Source organism: Myzus persicae, unplaced genomic scaffold (genome assembly GCF_001856785.1).
Source record: "Myzus persicae strain clone G006 unplaced genomic scaffold, MPER_G0061.0, whole genome shotgun sequence".
NCBI lineage: Eukaryota > Metazoa > Arthropoda > Insecta > Hemiptera > Aphididae > Myzus > Myzus persicae.
The window spans coordinates 1-19,497 of NW_019103976.1; the positions used below are offsets into that span (position 1 = coordinate 1).

The window sequence follows — 19,497 nt, forward strand, 5'->3', positions numbered from 1 at the left end:
CGTATGCGGCGGGTTTTCACCGCAACATGCTGCGGTGGTGCGGCAACAACGCACGCAGTTATCAATACAAAACACATGTATTTTAATTATATCGACCACACGACGCGGTAATAACGCACGCGGCGAAAAATTATAATTTGTGAATTTTGAATTTAAAAAAAATTAAAAACGTAAAAAAATGTTTGATTTTGAAAAATTAATAATTGAAGTCGAGTCAAGACCATGTTTATGGGATATTGGCTCAAAAGATTATCACGACAAGCCAATGAAAATGTTGGCATGGAATTCTGTGGCTGCCGCTTTATACCCAAATTGGGAAGAACTTTCAGCGGCTCAAAAGGAAGAAAAAGGTAACATATTTTTAATTAATGGGAATAAAAACGAATATTATAAAAAACAGTTCATAAAATAAAATTTAATAATAATTGAAATCATAATAGGTACATACATGATACAATATACGTTATACATATTTTATAATGTTAATATTCCAAAATACATACCTAAATAAGTAAAAATTAATTAAAACATTGGAAATTATTGATTTTAATAAGTATTAAAATATCTACTCGTAGATGTTGTGTTTTTAAATTTTGTTATACTGGAATAGTACGGATCCTGGTCCCATGAAATACTCTGCGTAAAAATCTCTAACCTCAATTCCTTGAGATCGTACTCCCGGTCCACTATTAGGCAAACCATCTACCAAATAGCTTGTATCCATGTCCTCGAAATTATAACCATCTCTTTTGCGGACAAAGTTGTGTAATATACAACAAGCTTTTATGATGTCGTCTGCAAAATCTGGTTCAACCAATAAAGGCGTATGTAACACTCTCCACTTATTTGAAAGTACGCCAAATGCACATTCAACTGTCCTTCTTGCTCTTGAAAGCCTATAATTGAATATACGACGAGTATTTGTAAGCCCACGCCCTGGATATGGTCTCAGTAAATTTTTGTGCAGTCCAAAAGCTTCATCAGCAACAAAAACGTAAGGTTGAGGAGAGTCATCGGTATTTGGTAAGCACTTAGGTTCAGGAATATTAAGCTGATTAGCATACAATTTTTTTCCAAATGGACATTGCTTAAATACATTTGAGTCAGATTCTCGTCCGAATGCCCCAACATCAATACATACAAAACTTAAATTTGAATCTACTACAGCCATCAGAATAATAGAATAATACTTCTTATAATTGAAAAAATATGAACCTGAGTTTTGTGGATTCTTACACCTTATGTGTTTCCCATCGATACTCCCGAGACAATTAGGAAAGTTCGTACTTTTATAAAAATGTTCTGATATATCAAGCCATTGTTCCATAGTCGGTGGAGACATTTCTGTCGGTTGTAATACTTTCCAACAAATTTGACAAGTATCTTTGACAATTTGTGCTACTGTACTCTTCCCAATATTAAAATCAAATTGCATAGCTTTAAAACAAGTTCCAGTTGACAAATATCTAATAATACATTTTAAAATTTATTAGTATGATGAGCGAATTAATTTTTTTATTTTAGCAAAGGATTTAAAGGAAAAAAAATGGAGGCACGTACGTGATAATTTTATGAAATATATAAATCAGGAGAAAAATATTAAGAGTGGTTCTGGTACAACAAAAAGGAAAAAATACCACTTCGCTGATATGTTATCGTTTTTGAAACCAAATTTAGATAGAAGAAGGTAAATTTAACATTATTATAATTTATAATGTTACGTAAAACCAGACTTAAAAATTTAGAATTGTACAAAAAAAATGTATATCAGATTTAAGTTTTTGATTTTGATGAATTTATTAATTTTACAATAATGTGTTTTTTTATGTGTGTCGCCTTTTGCTTTTTGGGACAGTAAAAATGCTTTACATTCAACAGCATCTTTTCTGGCCAATTTTCAAAATATTTCTACTCTTTTGAAGTTATTTATGGACATTTTCAATTTTCATTTTTTTTAGTTTTTTATTCTATAAATGTCAATAAAATTGTATTTGTTGGTTGAACATTTTGTACAAGGTTTTTCATAAGTTGATATAATAGCATTTGAAAATATTATTCAAAATACATAGGCACATTTTTTTTATAACCGTTTAAAGTTCAAATGTTGACAAAATATATTAAATTAAAAATGTACAAATTATTCAGTTGTTAAAATTTATAAAACGTTCAACTTTATTATAATTCATAAAAACTTTTCTATGTACCTATATCTAAGATTAGAAATTTGTAAATAAAAGTTTCCTTAAGTTTTCCTACATTTGTACGAGTCTTTGACGTTAGACTACACGTAGGTACAATGAATTTTTTATTATGTTATTATTTGAAAACTATTAAGCGTTGGTACTGGAAATTTTCAATAACAAAGTATATTTGATGATATTATTGTGATTTATATATAACCTATTTTCGTGGAACCTTGTTTTAAATTTGTAATCCTTAGCTATAAAAATTTAACATTTTATAAATTTTTAACTACTAAATAATCTGTAAATAATCAATTTGATAAATTTCGTCTAAATTTGAACTTTAAATGCTTATAAAAAAAAACCGAGACTAAGGATTTTTGATATTTTTTAAATGTCGTTGTAACAATATGATAGGAGCTTTGTATTAAATTTTCAAGCATTTTTATCCAACAAATAAATTTTAATTGACATTTATAGAAACAAATACTAAAAAAAATCGAAAATTGCTTATGTCTACAAACAGCTCAAAACAAATGAAAATATTTTGAAAATTTTAACTTGTATAGACAATGCTCATATAAACATCCAGTGAAAATTTCATGTATCTACGGTCATTCACTAGCGCCGAAATTTTTTTATTTATTTTTTTAAATTTTTTTATTGGTCAAATTCCCAATGAAAAATTAGCTTCTAAAAATAGGTCTACCTATGTTGCCATATGGTTAGTTGTTGATATAATTATATAAAATTATAATTTTATTTTTTACTGTACTATTTTATTTTTATAATTGCCCAACTAAATATTTACAATTTTTATTTATTTGAATAGTACATCGGGGAATTTTATTAATGACACACAAGATGATCAACAAGTTTCGGATACGGATGATCCAGTTGAAGATCATAATAAAACATTATTGGACCCATCACAGCAACTAGATACGTCCATCTTAAGCGCACAGGACACCCCACCGAGTACTTCGAAAATAAATAAAAAAAATCCAAAAATGACTATTTTCCAAAGCAAATTATTAAACCACTTGGAAAAAGTAGAAACCACTGACGCAGATGAACATTTTTTAAAATCTTTACTTCCAGAAGTAAAGAAATTGAGTGATGGCAAAAAATTGGAATTCAAAATGTACGTGCTAAATTTTTTTCAGAATGAATCTCGTCCACAAAATATTAACTATTCTTATCCAACTTCAGTAATTCATCAACAGAATAATGCTCCATATTTTCATCCCGGCTATTTAAATTCGTTCAATTCTTCTCCAATCTCATACCAACATCAACAAGCATCTCCCTCACTAAGTTCAATAGATACTCACCATAACATATATTCTGAACCAATTCCTGCAAATCAATATTCTCAACTGCCTTATTCTGAAAACATTCCACCTCATCAACCAAAGCCTGTACAACAATTTCCTCTACATAATACTCATGATGGTAACCAACAACTTTAAAATATTTTATAAAGGTATTTTCAAAAGGTGTTAATCATTTTATTTTATTTTAATTTATTTTAAGAAGTTTATAAAAGTTAAACAGTTTTTTTTTGTTATTCACTATATTTGTACGATTATTTATATTTTATATAAATTTTACAATTTATAGTTTTTTTGTTTTTTAAACAGTTGCTACATTTTTTTTGTACTTAGAAATTAGTAAAAAAATATATAAAATAATTTTATTTTAAGTTCTTTTTTTTTAGAGATACTTTAATATTATTAATACAATAACTTTAACTTTTTATAATTTCAAACAATTTAAGGTAAAAAATATATTTTCTTGACTTACCTTATAGTCACTGTCAGTCTAACCTCCGGACTTAAAGGATTACGCATATTGGTTATTTCTTTAGTTAAATGTTGACGAAGCTTAGCTAAGAGTTCATCGAATGATTTAACCGACATTCGATAATACTCGAAAAATTTTTCGGGGTGTTTACGTATATTTCCGTAAAATTCTGAAAAGTTTTTATTTTTTTCTCTATCAGAATTTAAGGGATGAACCCAATATCTTCGTTTTGAAGGAGTAGGTTCATCCAATTCTCCAGCAGCTTCTGCTGCACACAACACTTTTAATAATGTTTTATCGGACATCGTATCGACTATCGACCTTGCGGTACAAGGTCTAGATTGAAACTAAATTAATTTTTCATTCTAAATTAATTTTGAGTTCCCAAGTTTAGACTTAAATATATTTTAAAATTTTAAAAATACACCTAACGCATCCGGTCACAACGCAATGCAACGCATAGTGTGGCCCGATATGTTATTGCGGCGTCACCGCTATTTATTTTGACGCATGCGGCAGAAACGCATCGTGTGGCCCGAGCCTAAGACATCCTGCGGTTTATAGTGGAAATCGTTAAAAACTATTGGTTGCAATTTTAAACGACTTAATTTGTCTGACAACGGATAACGACAGCTATCGTCATCTTTACACGATTCTCGAGTTTTGTATTGTTCACGAATAATGACGGTATTCGAATACAAGACGTGTAATAGATAGGTACATATTTATGATGATGTATTTTGTCATTTCGAGGGACATTAAAATTATTAACGACAACAATTATAATATAATATTATTATTATTATATATTATATTATAATTAGGGCTAGGAAAATGAAGCACTAAAAACCTACAATAAAGGAATTAAAAAATTGCCAATAATGCTACAAAAAAAAGCATTTAACCAGGAAAATGCAACTAAAAAAGATTTAAAAATTAATTTTGAAGTTTAGCTGAAAAATATTTTTAATATCAAAAAATAACAGCACACGCGAATACGTAATTACAGGAGAAAACGATTAACGACTTGTCGGCATAACGTATTGTCGATTACTGATATCGTGGTTCCGCGAGTCGCGACAATACTCCGTACGCTAGCACTCGAATATAAATAGAAATTCCTATATTTAGGAAATGCTAAATAATATTATTGTAAATTTAGACATAGTAAACAAGTCAATTAATATCGTTCTCATTGCGTCTGAAGTCCAGACATAATATTACGACGATATTACAGACATCGTATTACGTGACCACTACTCCCCACTCGGTAAACAGTAATCACAAAATCTAAGAATCTATTTTCAGAAATATTTTCCGATAAGGCGATAATATTTCACTACGAATTCACAAAATATATATAATTAAAATAAATGAAAAAATAATAATTTAGATAAATATGTACGTAAATGTTAAATATGCGTATAATTAACAAAAACCAATTAAAAAGCTAATAAACTGACAAAAAAGTACCAATAAAGCATTTATTTACGAATATCACAAGAAAAAGCAAAAAAAGCAAAAACAAAATTGCATATTTGAACAATGTGATGAATGAATCGAATTTTATTTTTGATTAGCTATGTCCTGGAGTACTATGAAAGAAAATGCAAATGCTACAAAATCCTAGCCCTAATTATAATATATAATATGTATACCCTTATGGCGTGTACCATATAATAAATGTATACATGTATAACCTTATGTATATACACATGCAAATGTATTATGTATATATGTATAGTATATTGAGCGGAAAAACTCGCAGTAATTTCATCTGTGATCGGAAAAAAGGAACACCACGCGGAGCGCAGAGTTTTTCCTTTCAATTGAATCCTTTAAATTGATTTATTCGCGCGCAATTGTTGACGGAAACTCTTGAATTCAATACAAAATATATGTACGTACATAGTCGCGGGGACATCGATTTTATACCCTAGCAAACATGTATACACACATTCCAATTTACAACGCGCGTCGTGCTGGGGTTAGAGCGGCGCGAGGCGGGGGGGGGGGACACACACACACCGTAATTCGTTTAAATTCGGATGGACATTTGAGGAGAACATCGCGTTCAGCACCCGCACAAACATACAGTATATAATATAATATATATAATTAAGGGCGGTCGAAGAGTGGTGGGGAGGGGGTAGTGTTACCGAAATCGTGGTCCGAATCACGTCCGCGTTAGTCGGTCATCGCATGTTTATTCATTGTGCGACTGTGCGCCTCGGCCAGCTCATGATGTAAAGACATAATATTATATAATGCGGTCGGCGTGTGCCTACAACGTGCGAGAGGGGTACGCGGGCGAATAAAAATAAAACGAAAAGACAATATTATTATACGTTTTGTTAGTCAATAAATAAAAATACAGCAACCCGTATAATACCCGGCTGGTATATACCACGCACGACGCTAGATAGACCGCGGTTGCGGTGACGGCGGAGACCGAAAGGTGGGAGACGGAGAACGTGTACATATTACATACATATATACATATCTAACATAATATAATAATATTATATTATCAAACCATGCGACCGCCTCATTATCCGCCCGTTCGGTTGTCGGTAAATGTTGTGGTTGTTGTTTATTTGTTGTTCTCTCCGTGCGCACGTCGTCTCGGAAGTCCGCCGCACTCTTGCACATTGATAATGTGATAATAATATGTAATAATAATAATAATAATAATAATAATAATATTGTTGTATTACAGTCTATTTATCGTAATATTAAATATTATATTCTCGAGAACACCATAATTTGTAATACTCACTCTCCGACGGTATCAGCGTGCGGTTCGGGACAGCGGTTGTTAACTTCTCGTCCAGTTCTCCGTTCGAAATGGGCAGCGGTCTGTGCAGGCGTGGTAATAGAGACGAAAGACCGAGGGCTGTACGTCGGGGGTTTGATGGATTGTACCGGAAGATCGTTTTCAATTACGGCAAACAGGTAAAAACTCATAGGTTTACATTATTATCGAGTGTTTGTATGTGTATAAAACAAAAAAAAAAAAAAATTGCTAAAAATAGATTAATATTCATTATGTTACGAACAAGACGTGTAAAAGGCCGCAAAATATTCAATTTCCAATAAGTACTGTTCAATGTAGACAATACGATTTATTAATGATTTTATCATGACAAATTAATAGGTATCCATAATAACATGTATTTGTAGATTTTAAAACATACTTATAAAATGGTTGTTATTAATTTTATAAATAGCACACAATTCAAGTTATATTAGATAATATATACCTACGTATCCACGTATTTCAATATATGTAATATACAACTATTTATAACGTGTTCATTTATTTTGGGTAAAGATTTGTTCAATCACTGATCATAATATGTTGAATTTTATATAAATATAATATAAGGACAACGTTAAATCATTATTTCCAATACTCATATTTTAATGAATACAATAAATTACGTAATATCAATTTAAAAAATGTAAAGTACCTACCAATAAAAAGTAACTATGCAACATAGGAAGTACACCGTATTCTCGTACACTACGATGTTTTACAATATTAAACTGACAAAAAGTCTTGATTTCATCTACAATTAGTCAAAATGTACTTGGATTTTCAAACAATCATTGTCTATCATCTACAATATAGATTCTACATTATTTAATAATTACTCATATTGTGTAGAATGCTGTAGATGTATAGGTACGAACTATGACGTTTACATCATCACTAAAATACATGATTTATTTTTTATTATATTTGCACAATGTTCTATTCGTTTTTACTTGCTTATAGCTACTCATCAACTCAGCATAATAAATGATTATATAATTTTTAATTTTCATCAATAAATATACATATTCTATGCAAATACAAATAATGATATCTACAGGTATTTTGAAAAATCTCAGGATGATGTATGAACAAATGTGTAGGTAGTGTAGATGAGTGTGAAGTCCTCAACGAATATTATTATTGTTCTATAAGCATAACAATACATTCAAACATGTACCTAATAGAATATCCAGAACTTTAATAACAGTTAGAAATGATATTTTAATAATTTTAAAGTTATTATCATTTAAAATATGTTACGACCATGAAAATAGATGAGAAATAATAATACATTGATTAATTAACGTTTCTATTTAAATAATCGATTTATACTTGTATGTGTTTTTTCCCTTTAATAAAATATGTACAATTGTTTAACGTCATTCAGATTTTTCAGACAGTTAATTGTTAGAGTTGACGATTAATGTAAATTCGTAAATCCAAAACGTAAATTGTAACTACAAGTTTTCCGAATATAGGATATAAATTTAATATTTTTTCACTGTATTAAAAATAATATTAATCTTGTTGGTAAACTATGAAATGTGTGAGCCATAATAAAGTAAAACGTTATTAGTTTTAACCTTTAGTATGACGGAACAAGTCCTAATTAAAAATTCTAACAGGTAACAAACACTTAGTATTTAATAAAATTGGTGTACAATAAAAGGGGGTGAATTAAATTTCAAAATTTAAATTACACCTACACTGTAACGCACAATACAAACTTAATAATTTAATAAATGCCATAAGAGTAAATTTAATTTACATTTAATTAACAAGTGATATTCGTAAATTATAAATTATAACAATAATATATCAATAAGAAATATTGTGCATTCCATCACAAGTTTGTCGAAATGTGTAAATAAGGTTTTCAATATTATTTAATTGTAACGTAATAATAATATAAATTTTGTTTTATTTAAAAAAAATGGTGAGTGAAAAATGTGTTTGAAAATTAATGGGTATATTATTATTATTGTCGTTATTATGTGTTCACAAATTATTTACGCCACGTTAAATTATTTAAATTGGTTACGCTTGTATGAAATTTTACAAGAATACAAAAATTAGTATTACCGATTTTTGGTGATGAATATAGTTACGAAAAACCTTGAATCTTTATAGGCGGACTCCTGAATGTGAATTTCCATTAAAAGAAACTTCTCCTATGTTACGCGTATAAAATATAAATGTATGTATATATTATATTGTAATACTGTACGATATTATATTTTAGTAAAATGTGCGGTTTTTTTTTTGTAAACCCCTCAGTGCGATTATTTAATATGGAACATCTGCCAAAAAAAATTAATCTCCCGCTTAGATTCCTCTAATGACGCATAATCTAAGGTCAAGTGATATTAATAATATGCTCTCGTGTAACAATGCAATATATTATTATGACACTATGCATATTGCATATGTGTATAAAATAAAGATGATAATAATGTTCTGTCGAAATAATTGTACTAAACTATACCATATTTTAATTCTATATAATAAAGTTTTACGTAAAATCATTATTATCATGATAACTTATGGTGTTCGATGTGTCGGATTCAGATATTTTTGACTTTTGTACAGTTTCCTATTTTAATTAATATGCATTGCGTATAAATTATTCACATAACAAATAATTATACTTTATACGAGTATGAGCTAAATATAAGTCGACATAATAAATATATTTATTAAATAGTAATAATACATTAATATACCTATGATAACATGTTAATTAAATAGTACAATATACCAAAAACACATTTTCATACACCTAATTAACTTTATGAAAAAATAACTGTGTATTCAAATATATCAGTCACATTCATGTGTAGTTAATGTCATAATCTCATTATTTAACGTGTTTTCAGGGGACGCGTTATTCAGACAAACACAAGAAGAGTGAAAAAAAAAATACCAAACGCAATAAGTAAGTCAAATATTATATTTTTGTAAACGAGGATGAATAAGGGAATATAAGTTTATTTGTATTGCAAACTACCTAGGTATTTGTACAGATTTGTAGAAATACTGACTGGGACTGCACTGACTACGTTGTAGAATTTGACGGTATTTTGAGGTTTACCGGTGAATAAGTATATTTGATATAGTAACATAAACAAATATCCCAGAATTATATTATTACAATAAATACCTTACTTTACCTACAAGGTGATCCATTAGGCGTATTCTCTAATTTTTTTAAAAATATGTTTTTTACATGATTTTAAGTAATTGAAAAATAACATTTTTGAATAAAATTATATTTGTTAACTGTCGGTTTTTATGTATATAACTTAATTGAATGACGACTTGCATTTTTAATTTCATATTTTCCAAATAGAATAATAATATTTTAATTTGAAACTACATTAAATGTATATTAAAAATTAATGGCCCAGTAACCGATGTTTTTTATTCAATTAAAAAAAAAATATTTAGAAACATAGAAATCGATTTTCGAACGACTTGTTAATTATGTTATTGTTTAGAGTATTTGCAAGTTCAGATGAGCTGATTTCAGTATGTTACCAGTACCATACATGTGGGTGCAACCCTCTGCTCATCAATCTCTTAATACTTGAAACTAATTTACAAAACGTTCGAAATTTGATCAATTTATGTACAGAAATAATACTTTCAGTAAAATTAAAACTGAACTATTGGTAGATATTGTGATATTCGCCCAACTTTTTCCTGATTACAGACTTATAGTTCACCACTTTGCGCAAACAGTGTTAAATTATATCATTTTTGTAAATTTGAATGTCTCGAATGAATCCTAATACCATATTATATAATATTCGAAAAACGATATCAACAAAAAATCGTATAAAAATAATATTCATTGGAAGATTTTAAAATTGTTTTTGTTCACAAAATGTTGTAATAATAATATGTCCGTCGTTATTCGCTCAGAATTTTAAAACCGTAATAAAGAATGAAATTAATTTTTTTTAGAGGGTATTCAGTGTGATGTGTGATACAACACAAACAGTTAAATTTGCATTGATTTTTATTTTTTTATAGTTACGTCATCTAAAAAATATTAATTTCTTTGTTATAACTTGTAAAAATGTGTTAAAATGTTACGGGCAATACAGGGTGTCAAAAAAGTTTTCAAATGTACCATCAAACTTTTTTTTAAGAGTAATTTGGTTCGCAAAACTTTTTAGAGCACTTCTTATATCTGAAAACGTGATGGCGAACATACTAAAAAAAAAATAACGTACACATCATTGTAATCACCAATAGATTCTGAACGGCACTCGGAATCTAAAATTGAACACGTACAGAGTTAAATGTAATCATAAAATCCATATTCTTGAAGAAACAAAATTCAACAAGAAATCACTATAAATACAATATTATACGAAGCGTCAAGCTACACATTTAAAATGTTCATGGAATTTATTATTTGTGTGTCAATATAAAAAAATAATATTGAGATAATAATATGATTTTATTATTTTGACAAATGAATTCACATGAAATGTTTATAAAATCTTAAAATAGTGTATGCATTTAGTTTCTTCTTTTTCTAAGTGATAGATGTAAGTTAACTTAATAAATATGCTGTCTCGCGATAAAAGTTTGTGTTTAGGAGACCATATAGAAAAATAAATTCAAATTGTATTGCCAACAGTCGTGTTCGGTTTAATAATATACACAATTTAATTAGGTAATTGCGTAGTAGGTATACCTACACCATTATACTAACTGACAATTGTTATAGAGTCATAATACTGTGTTAATGTTCGATACAAATAAACAGATGAAAATTATTTTAAAACCAATGGAGTAAACTGAAAGAAAACTGGAAGTCTCAGTCTTCTATACGAAATCCAACGAATAAGCAAGGAATTATTTTGTGCAGAGATACGTCTCATTAAACAACGAACAGTGCAATACGAGAGTGATATTTCGTTATTACGTCTTATTTTCTTCGACATAATAATATGGACTACAACTGTTGAGTGTGTAGACTATACATCACTATTTGGACAGCCGGCAGTATAGGTTCACAAAATGCAATGCGATGGGTGTCGTACGAGAACGACAAAACGCGTGTAAGAAATCTAACGAATCTCGCAAGAAATCTTTTTCTTCTTCTTCTCTGACCTTCGAATTGAGGGTGGGAATTATTTTGTGCGATACTTCTTCTTAGTAGGTATACTGATCAGCAAACAGTGCAACACGAGAGTGATGTGGGCTACCCAGCAATCGTCGAGTGTATAAATCACAATAATATGAACAGCCGGTGGCGAATATAGGTCCACAGAACGAAATTCGATGGGTGCCGTGCGAGAACGACAAAATTAAATTCATAAAACAACGCGTGACACCGTTAAGTCATATAATAAGACGCGCTGTAGTCAATAAACTCGGAACCTTTCCGCGAAACTTTCGTCTGCGCGTTTTATTAGACGATCGTTTGGAAAACTTTACGCAGGTATCTCGGGGCCTGGGCTGTTTATTGGGGAATTAAAAGAAGAAAAAAAACACAAAATAAACGTAAAACCACGTACGCGGACCCTATATATAATAATAATATATAGGTATTCCCAGAGCTGTTAAAATGTATTAAAATGTGACAAAGGTATATATAACCTCGGCGCGGTATCACATAATATATACCTACTGACGCAATAATAAACTTCATCACTATTATATGCTTTATGTCCAGTCGGTCATTCGCATCGTGAAATCGAATACGCTCTGGGACACGGGCGTCTCTGTGTAGCTAAGTTAGCCTGTCGACATTTGCAGGAAAATATCATATTATTGTATTCGAATATTATATTTCACGACAGAGGACAGAGATAATAATATATTATTCGAGATGGACTCTCAATGTCAAATTGACACGAAAACGAATATTTTCAAGCACTGCAATAATATTGTTTACATTGTATTAATATATTTTAAGAGCAATAAAATAAATTCGTATTTTACTTGATCGAATCTAATATATTTTATTCAATACTCTGGTACCTATGCTAGAAGATGTATGCCATAATTTAATTATTGCTCTAGCGTTCGTGTTTTGATAACCGTTGACGACATAACGTAGTTTGTACAATATAAATATTATTTTAAATTAGGATTTTAGAACACTATATTCATTAGCTATGTGTATACAACACCAAATAATATGTGATAATACATCCTATATCCTTAGATAAATTCAATGTGAAAAGGGTATTATAGATGAAAAATTAATATCATCGCATGGCAAAAATATTATGAACACAATTAGGTAAGTCAGTTTGACGCATAATACGATATTCATTGAAACTAGCATGAACAAAACATCATTATATTATCTAGTTATACATTACACAACAAAATAAATAGTCAAAATTAAATAATATTATAATTTTTGTATTATTTTTTACTTTATGGTTTTAAAATGATCTGTATATTTTATATTTTTTTCTTGATAAAGGCCATTTTTATGATAAAAAATGCTTTGAGCTTCAATGTTGAAAGTCGTTTCTGGAAGCGATATGGTTATAGTTATTGGTCCTTTGGAGATTCAAAATTAACCGTACTTTTCTGAATACACGCGAAAAATTAAGAAGAAAAAAATACTGAAAACGGGAATATTTATACGCTTCAAAAAAATTAATTTTGTTATTTTATTAACCCAAGGCCTAAGATGATGATAAATGATAACATATCGATTTATATGATAGCTGAGTACCTATTGACTTATAAGTTAATAACCGTTAGTTAGCGATTGGTTTTTTCAAAGATTAGTTAAACCTACCGTATTACTAATGGGATAGAAAATAGAAATTACTATAAAACTATAAAAGCAATATAATAATAGATATTCTTCGAGAGACATAGGCTGACAGACCGTCTTCGCACAAAATCATATTTCCTATAGGTAGGTACAATGATTTATTAATCAATTGAATGACATTGACGAGGAACACTTGACACCTATACAGGCTATACAATGTAGGTAGTAGGTATATTATAGCAAAGCTACTTCCCTAGTTTTATGTTTCAGTTTCTTAAATTTATTTCGTGTACTATTATTAATCCAATATAATATAAATTAAGCTAAATAATATAAAATATTAACGACAACCCTAATGTTTGAGTAAAACAATAACACAATATTAAACTAAACATTGATCAGGGTATTCAAATGAAATAATAATATTATATACTAATACCGCGGGTTGCACGAACAATCGCTAAACATTTAATGAATTAATAGTGAGCAAATAGTCACTTCAATATGTTTTAGTCTTTCAATTAATCAATTTTTCATGAAACCTGCAGGCATAAAAGAAATAAAAATATTTTTGCCAGATATGGGAAGCGTGGTCGTGATAACTGCTGAGGAAATACCATACGAGTTGAAGATCAGTATACGGAACAAATAATTTGTTCCTGATCGGAACTTATAACTATAAACAGTTTCGACTATTTGTTCCGGAGCGGAACTTTACTGTAATAACTTAAACTAATTAAAAATCCATCATATTCTCTGCTTGTTTACCTAACCTACTGTTTATAGCCAAACAATTTAATATCGCATCAACAGATACAGTTCCGTTCCATATCCTTGTGCTTTATATCTGTTCAAACACCTAAGACCTAACGTTTGTCGGACATGTTAATATTATTAAATTTTAATTAAAAAATCGAATGGGTTGACGTTTTTAAATCAGGTGCCGGTGTAACTCAAAAATTTACCTCAGTGTGATATCTTATCCCCCCCCCCCCCCCCGAGGTGATAGTTCACCAGAAATATTTAAGCAGTTTAACTCCGACGGGGAAATTTACCCTTGTAAAATTTCAGTGAGTCAAAATGCAACAGGTTCCACCGGCATTGTGGAATAATTAGAACCCTTATATCGCGAAAACCGGTCAACCCTAATATTATTGTTTACTCTGTTTTCGTTTTCCTTACACCTAACCGTGACTGTTTTGGTTTTATTGCATTCAGGAGCAGAAGGAAGAAACCGATTATCAGCGCACCGTTTCCGGCAGATCCGGACCGACTGCAAGGCGACAAGTGGCAGTACGTGATACTGACGCGGTTGGACACAGAACCGCCGCCCGAACGACCACCGCGAACCAAACGATGCCGCCGGCAGGAGACAACGGCGATCAGTGGCGTCAGTGGCATCGTCCGTTGGGGATCGGAGCGGCGGCGGTCGTTCGGTCGCAGGCGGCAGCCGAAGCCGCCGCCGCCGACCGCCGACCAGCTGACGGAACCGGTGCCGTCCGGACTGGTCGTCGGCGGCGGAAAGGTCGAAAGAGCGGCGACGGCGGCGGAAAAATACAACGCGTCGCCGGCTCTCGACGCGGCCGTCAAAAAGCCTTCGATGTGGGTCGTTTTGTGGTCGGGCGCCGTCGTCGCCGGTCGGACGTACGCTGCCCGACAAAACGGTTTACTCAAGTCCGTGGCTCGCGCCAGCGCGATGGCCAACGATTTGTCGTCGTAACACTGACAACAAGTCGGCGGCGCAAGTGCGGTCGGGCAATAACCACCAAGTGTTTGTGACGATACCTTTTTGCGGTAATACTGTTACTAGCTGCCATCGATACTCCGTGCGCCGCCCACACAAAATACTACCTATTACAATAATGGCATTATATTATTATGTTACCTAAACTATTCCTTAATTGACTTTTCCAATATCCTGCACTGCGGAAAATCCTATTTTCTTTTACATTCACTAGGTACCCATCACAATATCGTCTTTATTGACGAATCTCATCGGGGGACCATAATGTAGAACGAAATCAAGTGATCGTCCAAAATCCGTAGTTGTTCTATTCTGGTTGCCAGCTATAAGCTATATACGTCATATATTTAATCAGCATCAGAGTATGTGCGAAATTACGTCCGATGTTAATTTGATTGTCTGTTGATAATCAGATCTAACCACCGCGGGTTGTTCAAAAAGCACTGCTATCGTATGCAATTATAATGTACAGTAGTGGGGGAGGAGGGTGAAAAAATGTAAACGCCTTATACGTGGTTAATGGTTATGCCTATATATATGCTTATTTCATTATATTTTGGTTTCAAAACTTAAACCATGTGTAAAGGTCTGACATTCGAAACAAATATCTCGTATTATAATATATTATTACGATAATAATAATAATAATAAAAGGATAACTGTATAACTCTCCTGTCACATTATAAAACCACATCTTGCCTAACGTGCCGATTTTATGCTATCCGAATACGCGTCGGAGGAGTCGTCTTACTATAGAGTTCGATTTAAGTGCACGCTCGACGCATTTGAACGCCATAAAAGCTGAACGCAAAACAGTTCAACGATTTATCCGGTAATAACACGGAGAAAGGAAAAAAATGTATAAATAAAGTGGCAATGTAATGCCGAAAATCCTCCTTGCGCAGTGTTTATGACTTCCGCGGCTCGACGGATGATACTTCCGGTGTGTTAAAGCCAAGTCGCCTTGTCATCATTTCAGAAACAGGTCGTTCGATCCGAGCGAAAAGGCTAGAGAAGGGGATGAAAATAAATATATTTAAAGGTTCGACGCTGTGTAATGGCTCCATTCGATATGCGTATATATATATATAGTATATGTATACATACGAGTTGTACTATATTATATAGATCGTATATTTTCGTTTTCCAATTTTCACCATTCTACATGTCCCGTTAATATTGAGACATCGATAAAAATGGTGCCATACAATAATAATTATTAGGCAATAGGTATACGGTTTGCTGAAGAACATCTTTGGGTGCTTAGTCACATTAATAACTAACCTTTTTCCATACGTAAAATATGATTTTTGTGGTAAATTTCGTTTGGTTCACCACCGATCGAAATTTAACTAGCATTCAGTTAAAACTGGAAAATGTCTATGGAAATTTGATTTTTTTTGTTTTTATTGTATTAAACGAAAATGAGTTATTTATTATTCACTCAATCAATTATTTTTTGTGTGTATGGATTGTAATTTGTAAATGATGTACCTATTTTTTTATAATCTATACTATGCTCAATTTGAAATGGTTTCTCAACTGGTAAAAGTACTCTTTGAAACACAAACATACTCAGGATCGATAAAAATAAGAAATCATTGTAGCTAAATATTTTAATTCAATTTTGCTTAATAAACCAAAATTGAATTGCACTATATTATAAAGAAACAGTTTTTAAGTTCAGATGGTAAATTTATTTAATATTAAATTAAATTTGAAATGTATTCAAGTGTTTTTTAATATTTTATACAAACAATATTTAGTCTATTCATATTAATGTATATTTTTGTATTTAAAACTTAGTATTTTTTACTGTTTTCGGAAACGTCCACCAGTTTGCAAACTGAATGTATGTATAATTGACAATTGTTAATAATAATTAAATATATAACTTTATTTTATGAAATTAATAGCATTAACCTTTCAATCAATAATTATGGTGTTGATGTAACTGGTAAGTTACCTAAGTAAATAAATACTTTTAGAGAGCAGAAACTCCATTATTACATATCAGCATACCCAATAAGATTTGACTAAGCGTTCATTAGTGTGTATAAATTAATATAAATACACATAAAAAACTTAAAAAGGCTAGATAATTTGCTTCTCAAATTAACGAAATAATAAACAACATACAATCATATGCAAAGAAGTTTCATTTCTTAAAATGTATTGTTATTTTGATTGTAAAAATATGTACTACGCTGAATGCCGATTAGCACGGTGTATACCGTATGGTATACTTAAGTTCAAGTAATAAACAAGTCCCCATATTGTTTTATTTTTAAATATTTTTTACATTGATCTAACAACATAGTCATCTAAGGTCATTAGTTTAAAATTATTATACTTACTTTAAATCTAAGGGATAAGTAGTCATATGAAATATTATTATTTTAAATTAAAATGTATTATAATTTAACATTTTTATATCCAAAAAGAATAATGATATTTTCATCTTAAGAATTTGATATATTTTCAATTTTCCTAATATGGTATATTATTTAAGAAGAAAAATTCTAGGAAAGTATAATGCATGCAAGAGAAAGTCGCAACAGGGTTGGGTGATTACCATAAATAATTAACAACTAAAAACTAAAATTTTATTTGCAAAAAACTTACGATGATGCAAATTTTTCCAGATCCTCCACGCTTTCTCCACCTTGAAATACTGTCTCTGTCGTAACTATGAGGTTGCAAAAAGTTGTAAATTAGTTACAGAATATTGGTACAAGTTTGATAAAATATACCTATGTAAAATAATATGTTTTCTCAAAATAAGACTTGAATTAAAGTCGAAGCTGTCAAGATACAGGTAACAGGTAGGAATAATTTAAAATTTAAAATAACAACACTGCCATCGGCAGAGTCTTATATTATTTCAAATTATCTTAATATACTCAATGAGACAATCGACGAATTAGGAAAACATAATATTATTTATTTCGTGTAATCATTGGGCTGCGAAGACCAAAAATGTCGACGGACATCATAATAATATATTATACAAGTTATGTCACTTCAGTACTCTACAATAACGAATTATATTTTTTCTGTATCTGTGTGTGAGCAACAAAATATTATTATACTAATATAAATTATATATTTGTTGGTAAATTGTGCGAACGCGTTCGAAGATATATTATGATCATTGATCAAATGCTGAAGGGCTCCGGGGATGGGGGATGTCGTGCCTAAAATAATGGCGGAATAAAAACAGAGATCAACCGAAAAATAAGTCAGTAATATAAACAAAAACGAGGGAATTCCGAACATTGGATCGCGATTATAGCATGTGTCGCTACCGCAGTTTTTAGATATTATGTGTCGCGCTCTTGGAATTGTAAACATACGTGCCCCGAATGTATTCGTGGAAGTATTATACATATGTGTATGCAAGTGTACGTATAATAAAAACCAAAGGGAACGAAGGCGTCTCGCCTTGTGTGAAAAGGGTTGGTGGCCTTTGAGCGCACAGTGGTATGCAGGCGAGGGGAGTGCGGTGACGAATGAGACGAGTTTTGTTGTCGTACATAAAAACCAATATCATTTTTTTTTCTGAATGCTTGCAAAACCGTGTACGACTCGAAAACGTTTTATGGTGGCCTTTGCAACGCCGTTTTTATAGTCTGAAAACTTTGTAACCGGGAATCATCGCGTACGGCTTTTATACGCACCCAAAGAGCCGTTAAAAAAAGTGTGCAACATTCGCATAATACGTACCTAGGTACACAGGGTGATGTTTTGTTTTCCAGGAGACACTCGACACTCGAGATCTATCGTCGGCCCTCTGAAAAAAAATATATAACCAACACGACTGCAAAGTAATTGTAACCCTAAATGTTCGCGGAAATCGAATTTTTTTAATATTCGTTCCGTAGCAATTGTATTTGTATACAAAAAGTTAAAACGATTAATAAATAACATAAACCAATACACCTACATAATAATAATATTGTGGTTATGTTTTTGCGAAATTTATTGTATTCCGACTTGAAATAGTGTCCGTGAAGCAGAAAGTCCGGTCTACAAATATTAAGTCTCCAGGTTAAAAAAAAAAAAAATACCACCCGTTTATTCGATGCGGAAAGGGTTACGAAGCTGGTCTGACGACGTTTTCTTTGGCCTACTCGACAATAATATAATACAGTGCCAGCTGCAGCAGCACTATGGGGAAACGACA

The 19,497-nt window shown here is 31.1% G+C and overlaps 3 protein-coding genes across 3 annotated transcripts; 1 reads left to right on the forward strand and 2 right to left on the reverse strand.

The window, feature by feature from the left end:
* Positions 1-574: 574 nt before the first annotated feature.
* On the reverse strand, positions 575-1,732 carry LOC111037099 (protein ALP1-like). Its single transcript, XM_022319473.1, has one exon. The coding sequence runs from the start codon at positions 1,433-1,435 to the stop codon at positions 587-589; it is 849 nt and encodes a 282-aa protein (XP_022175165.1). The 5' UTR covers positions 1,436-1,732; the 3' UTR covers positions 575-586.
* A 2,182-nt stretch (positions 1,733-3,914) lies between these two features.
* LOC111037100 lies at positions 3,915-4,502 on the reverse strand. The gene has a single exon (XM_022319474.1). The coding sequence runs from the start codon at positions 4,292-4,294 to the stop codon at positions 3,986-3,988; it is 309 nt and encodes a 102-aa protein (XP_022175166.1). The 5' UTR covers positions 4,295-4,502; the 3' UTR covers positions 3,915-3,985.
* Positions 4,503-6,630: 2,128 nt separating this feature from the next.
* On the forward strand, positions 6,631-16,759 carry LOC111037103. The gene is made up of 4 exons (XM_022319476.1): positions 6,631-6,648; positions 6,709-6,944; positions 9,687-9,745; positions 14,786-16,759. The coding sequence occupies exons 2-4, from the start codon at positions 6,837-6,839 to the stop codon at positions 15,285-15,287; spliced, it is 669 nt and encodes a 222-aa protein (XP_022175168.1). The 5' UTR covers positions 6,631-6,648; positions 6,709-6,836; the 3' UTR covers positions 15,288-16,759.
* The last annotated feature ends 2,738 nt before the right edge of the window (positions 16,760-19,497 follow it).

Bases quoted from the DNA above. Each gene is read 5' to 3' on its own strand.
- LOC111037103 (XM_022319476.1), top strand. From the start codon at position 6,837: ATGGGCAGCGGTCTGTGCAGGCGTGGTAATAGAGACGAAAGACCGAGG. The intron at 6,945-9,686 runs GTAAAAACTCAT...ACGTGTTTTCAG, and splicing joins TTTTCAATTACGGCAAACAG to GGGACGCGTTATTCAGACAA. The intron at 9,746-14,785 runs GTAAGTCAAATA...TATTGCATTCAG, and splicing joins AAAAATACCAAACGCAATAA to GAGCAGAAGGAAGAAACCGA.
- LOC111037100 (XM_022319474.1), bottom strand. From the start codon at position 4,294: ATGTCCGATAAAACATTATTAAAAGTGTTGTGTGCAGCAGAAGCTGCT.
- LOC111037099 (XM_022319473.1), bottom strand. From the start codon at position 1,435: ATGCAATTTGATTTTAATATTGGGAAGAGTACAGTAGCACAAATTGTC.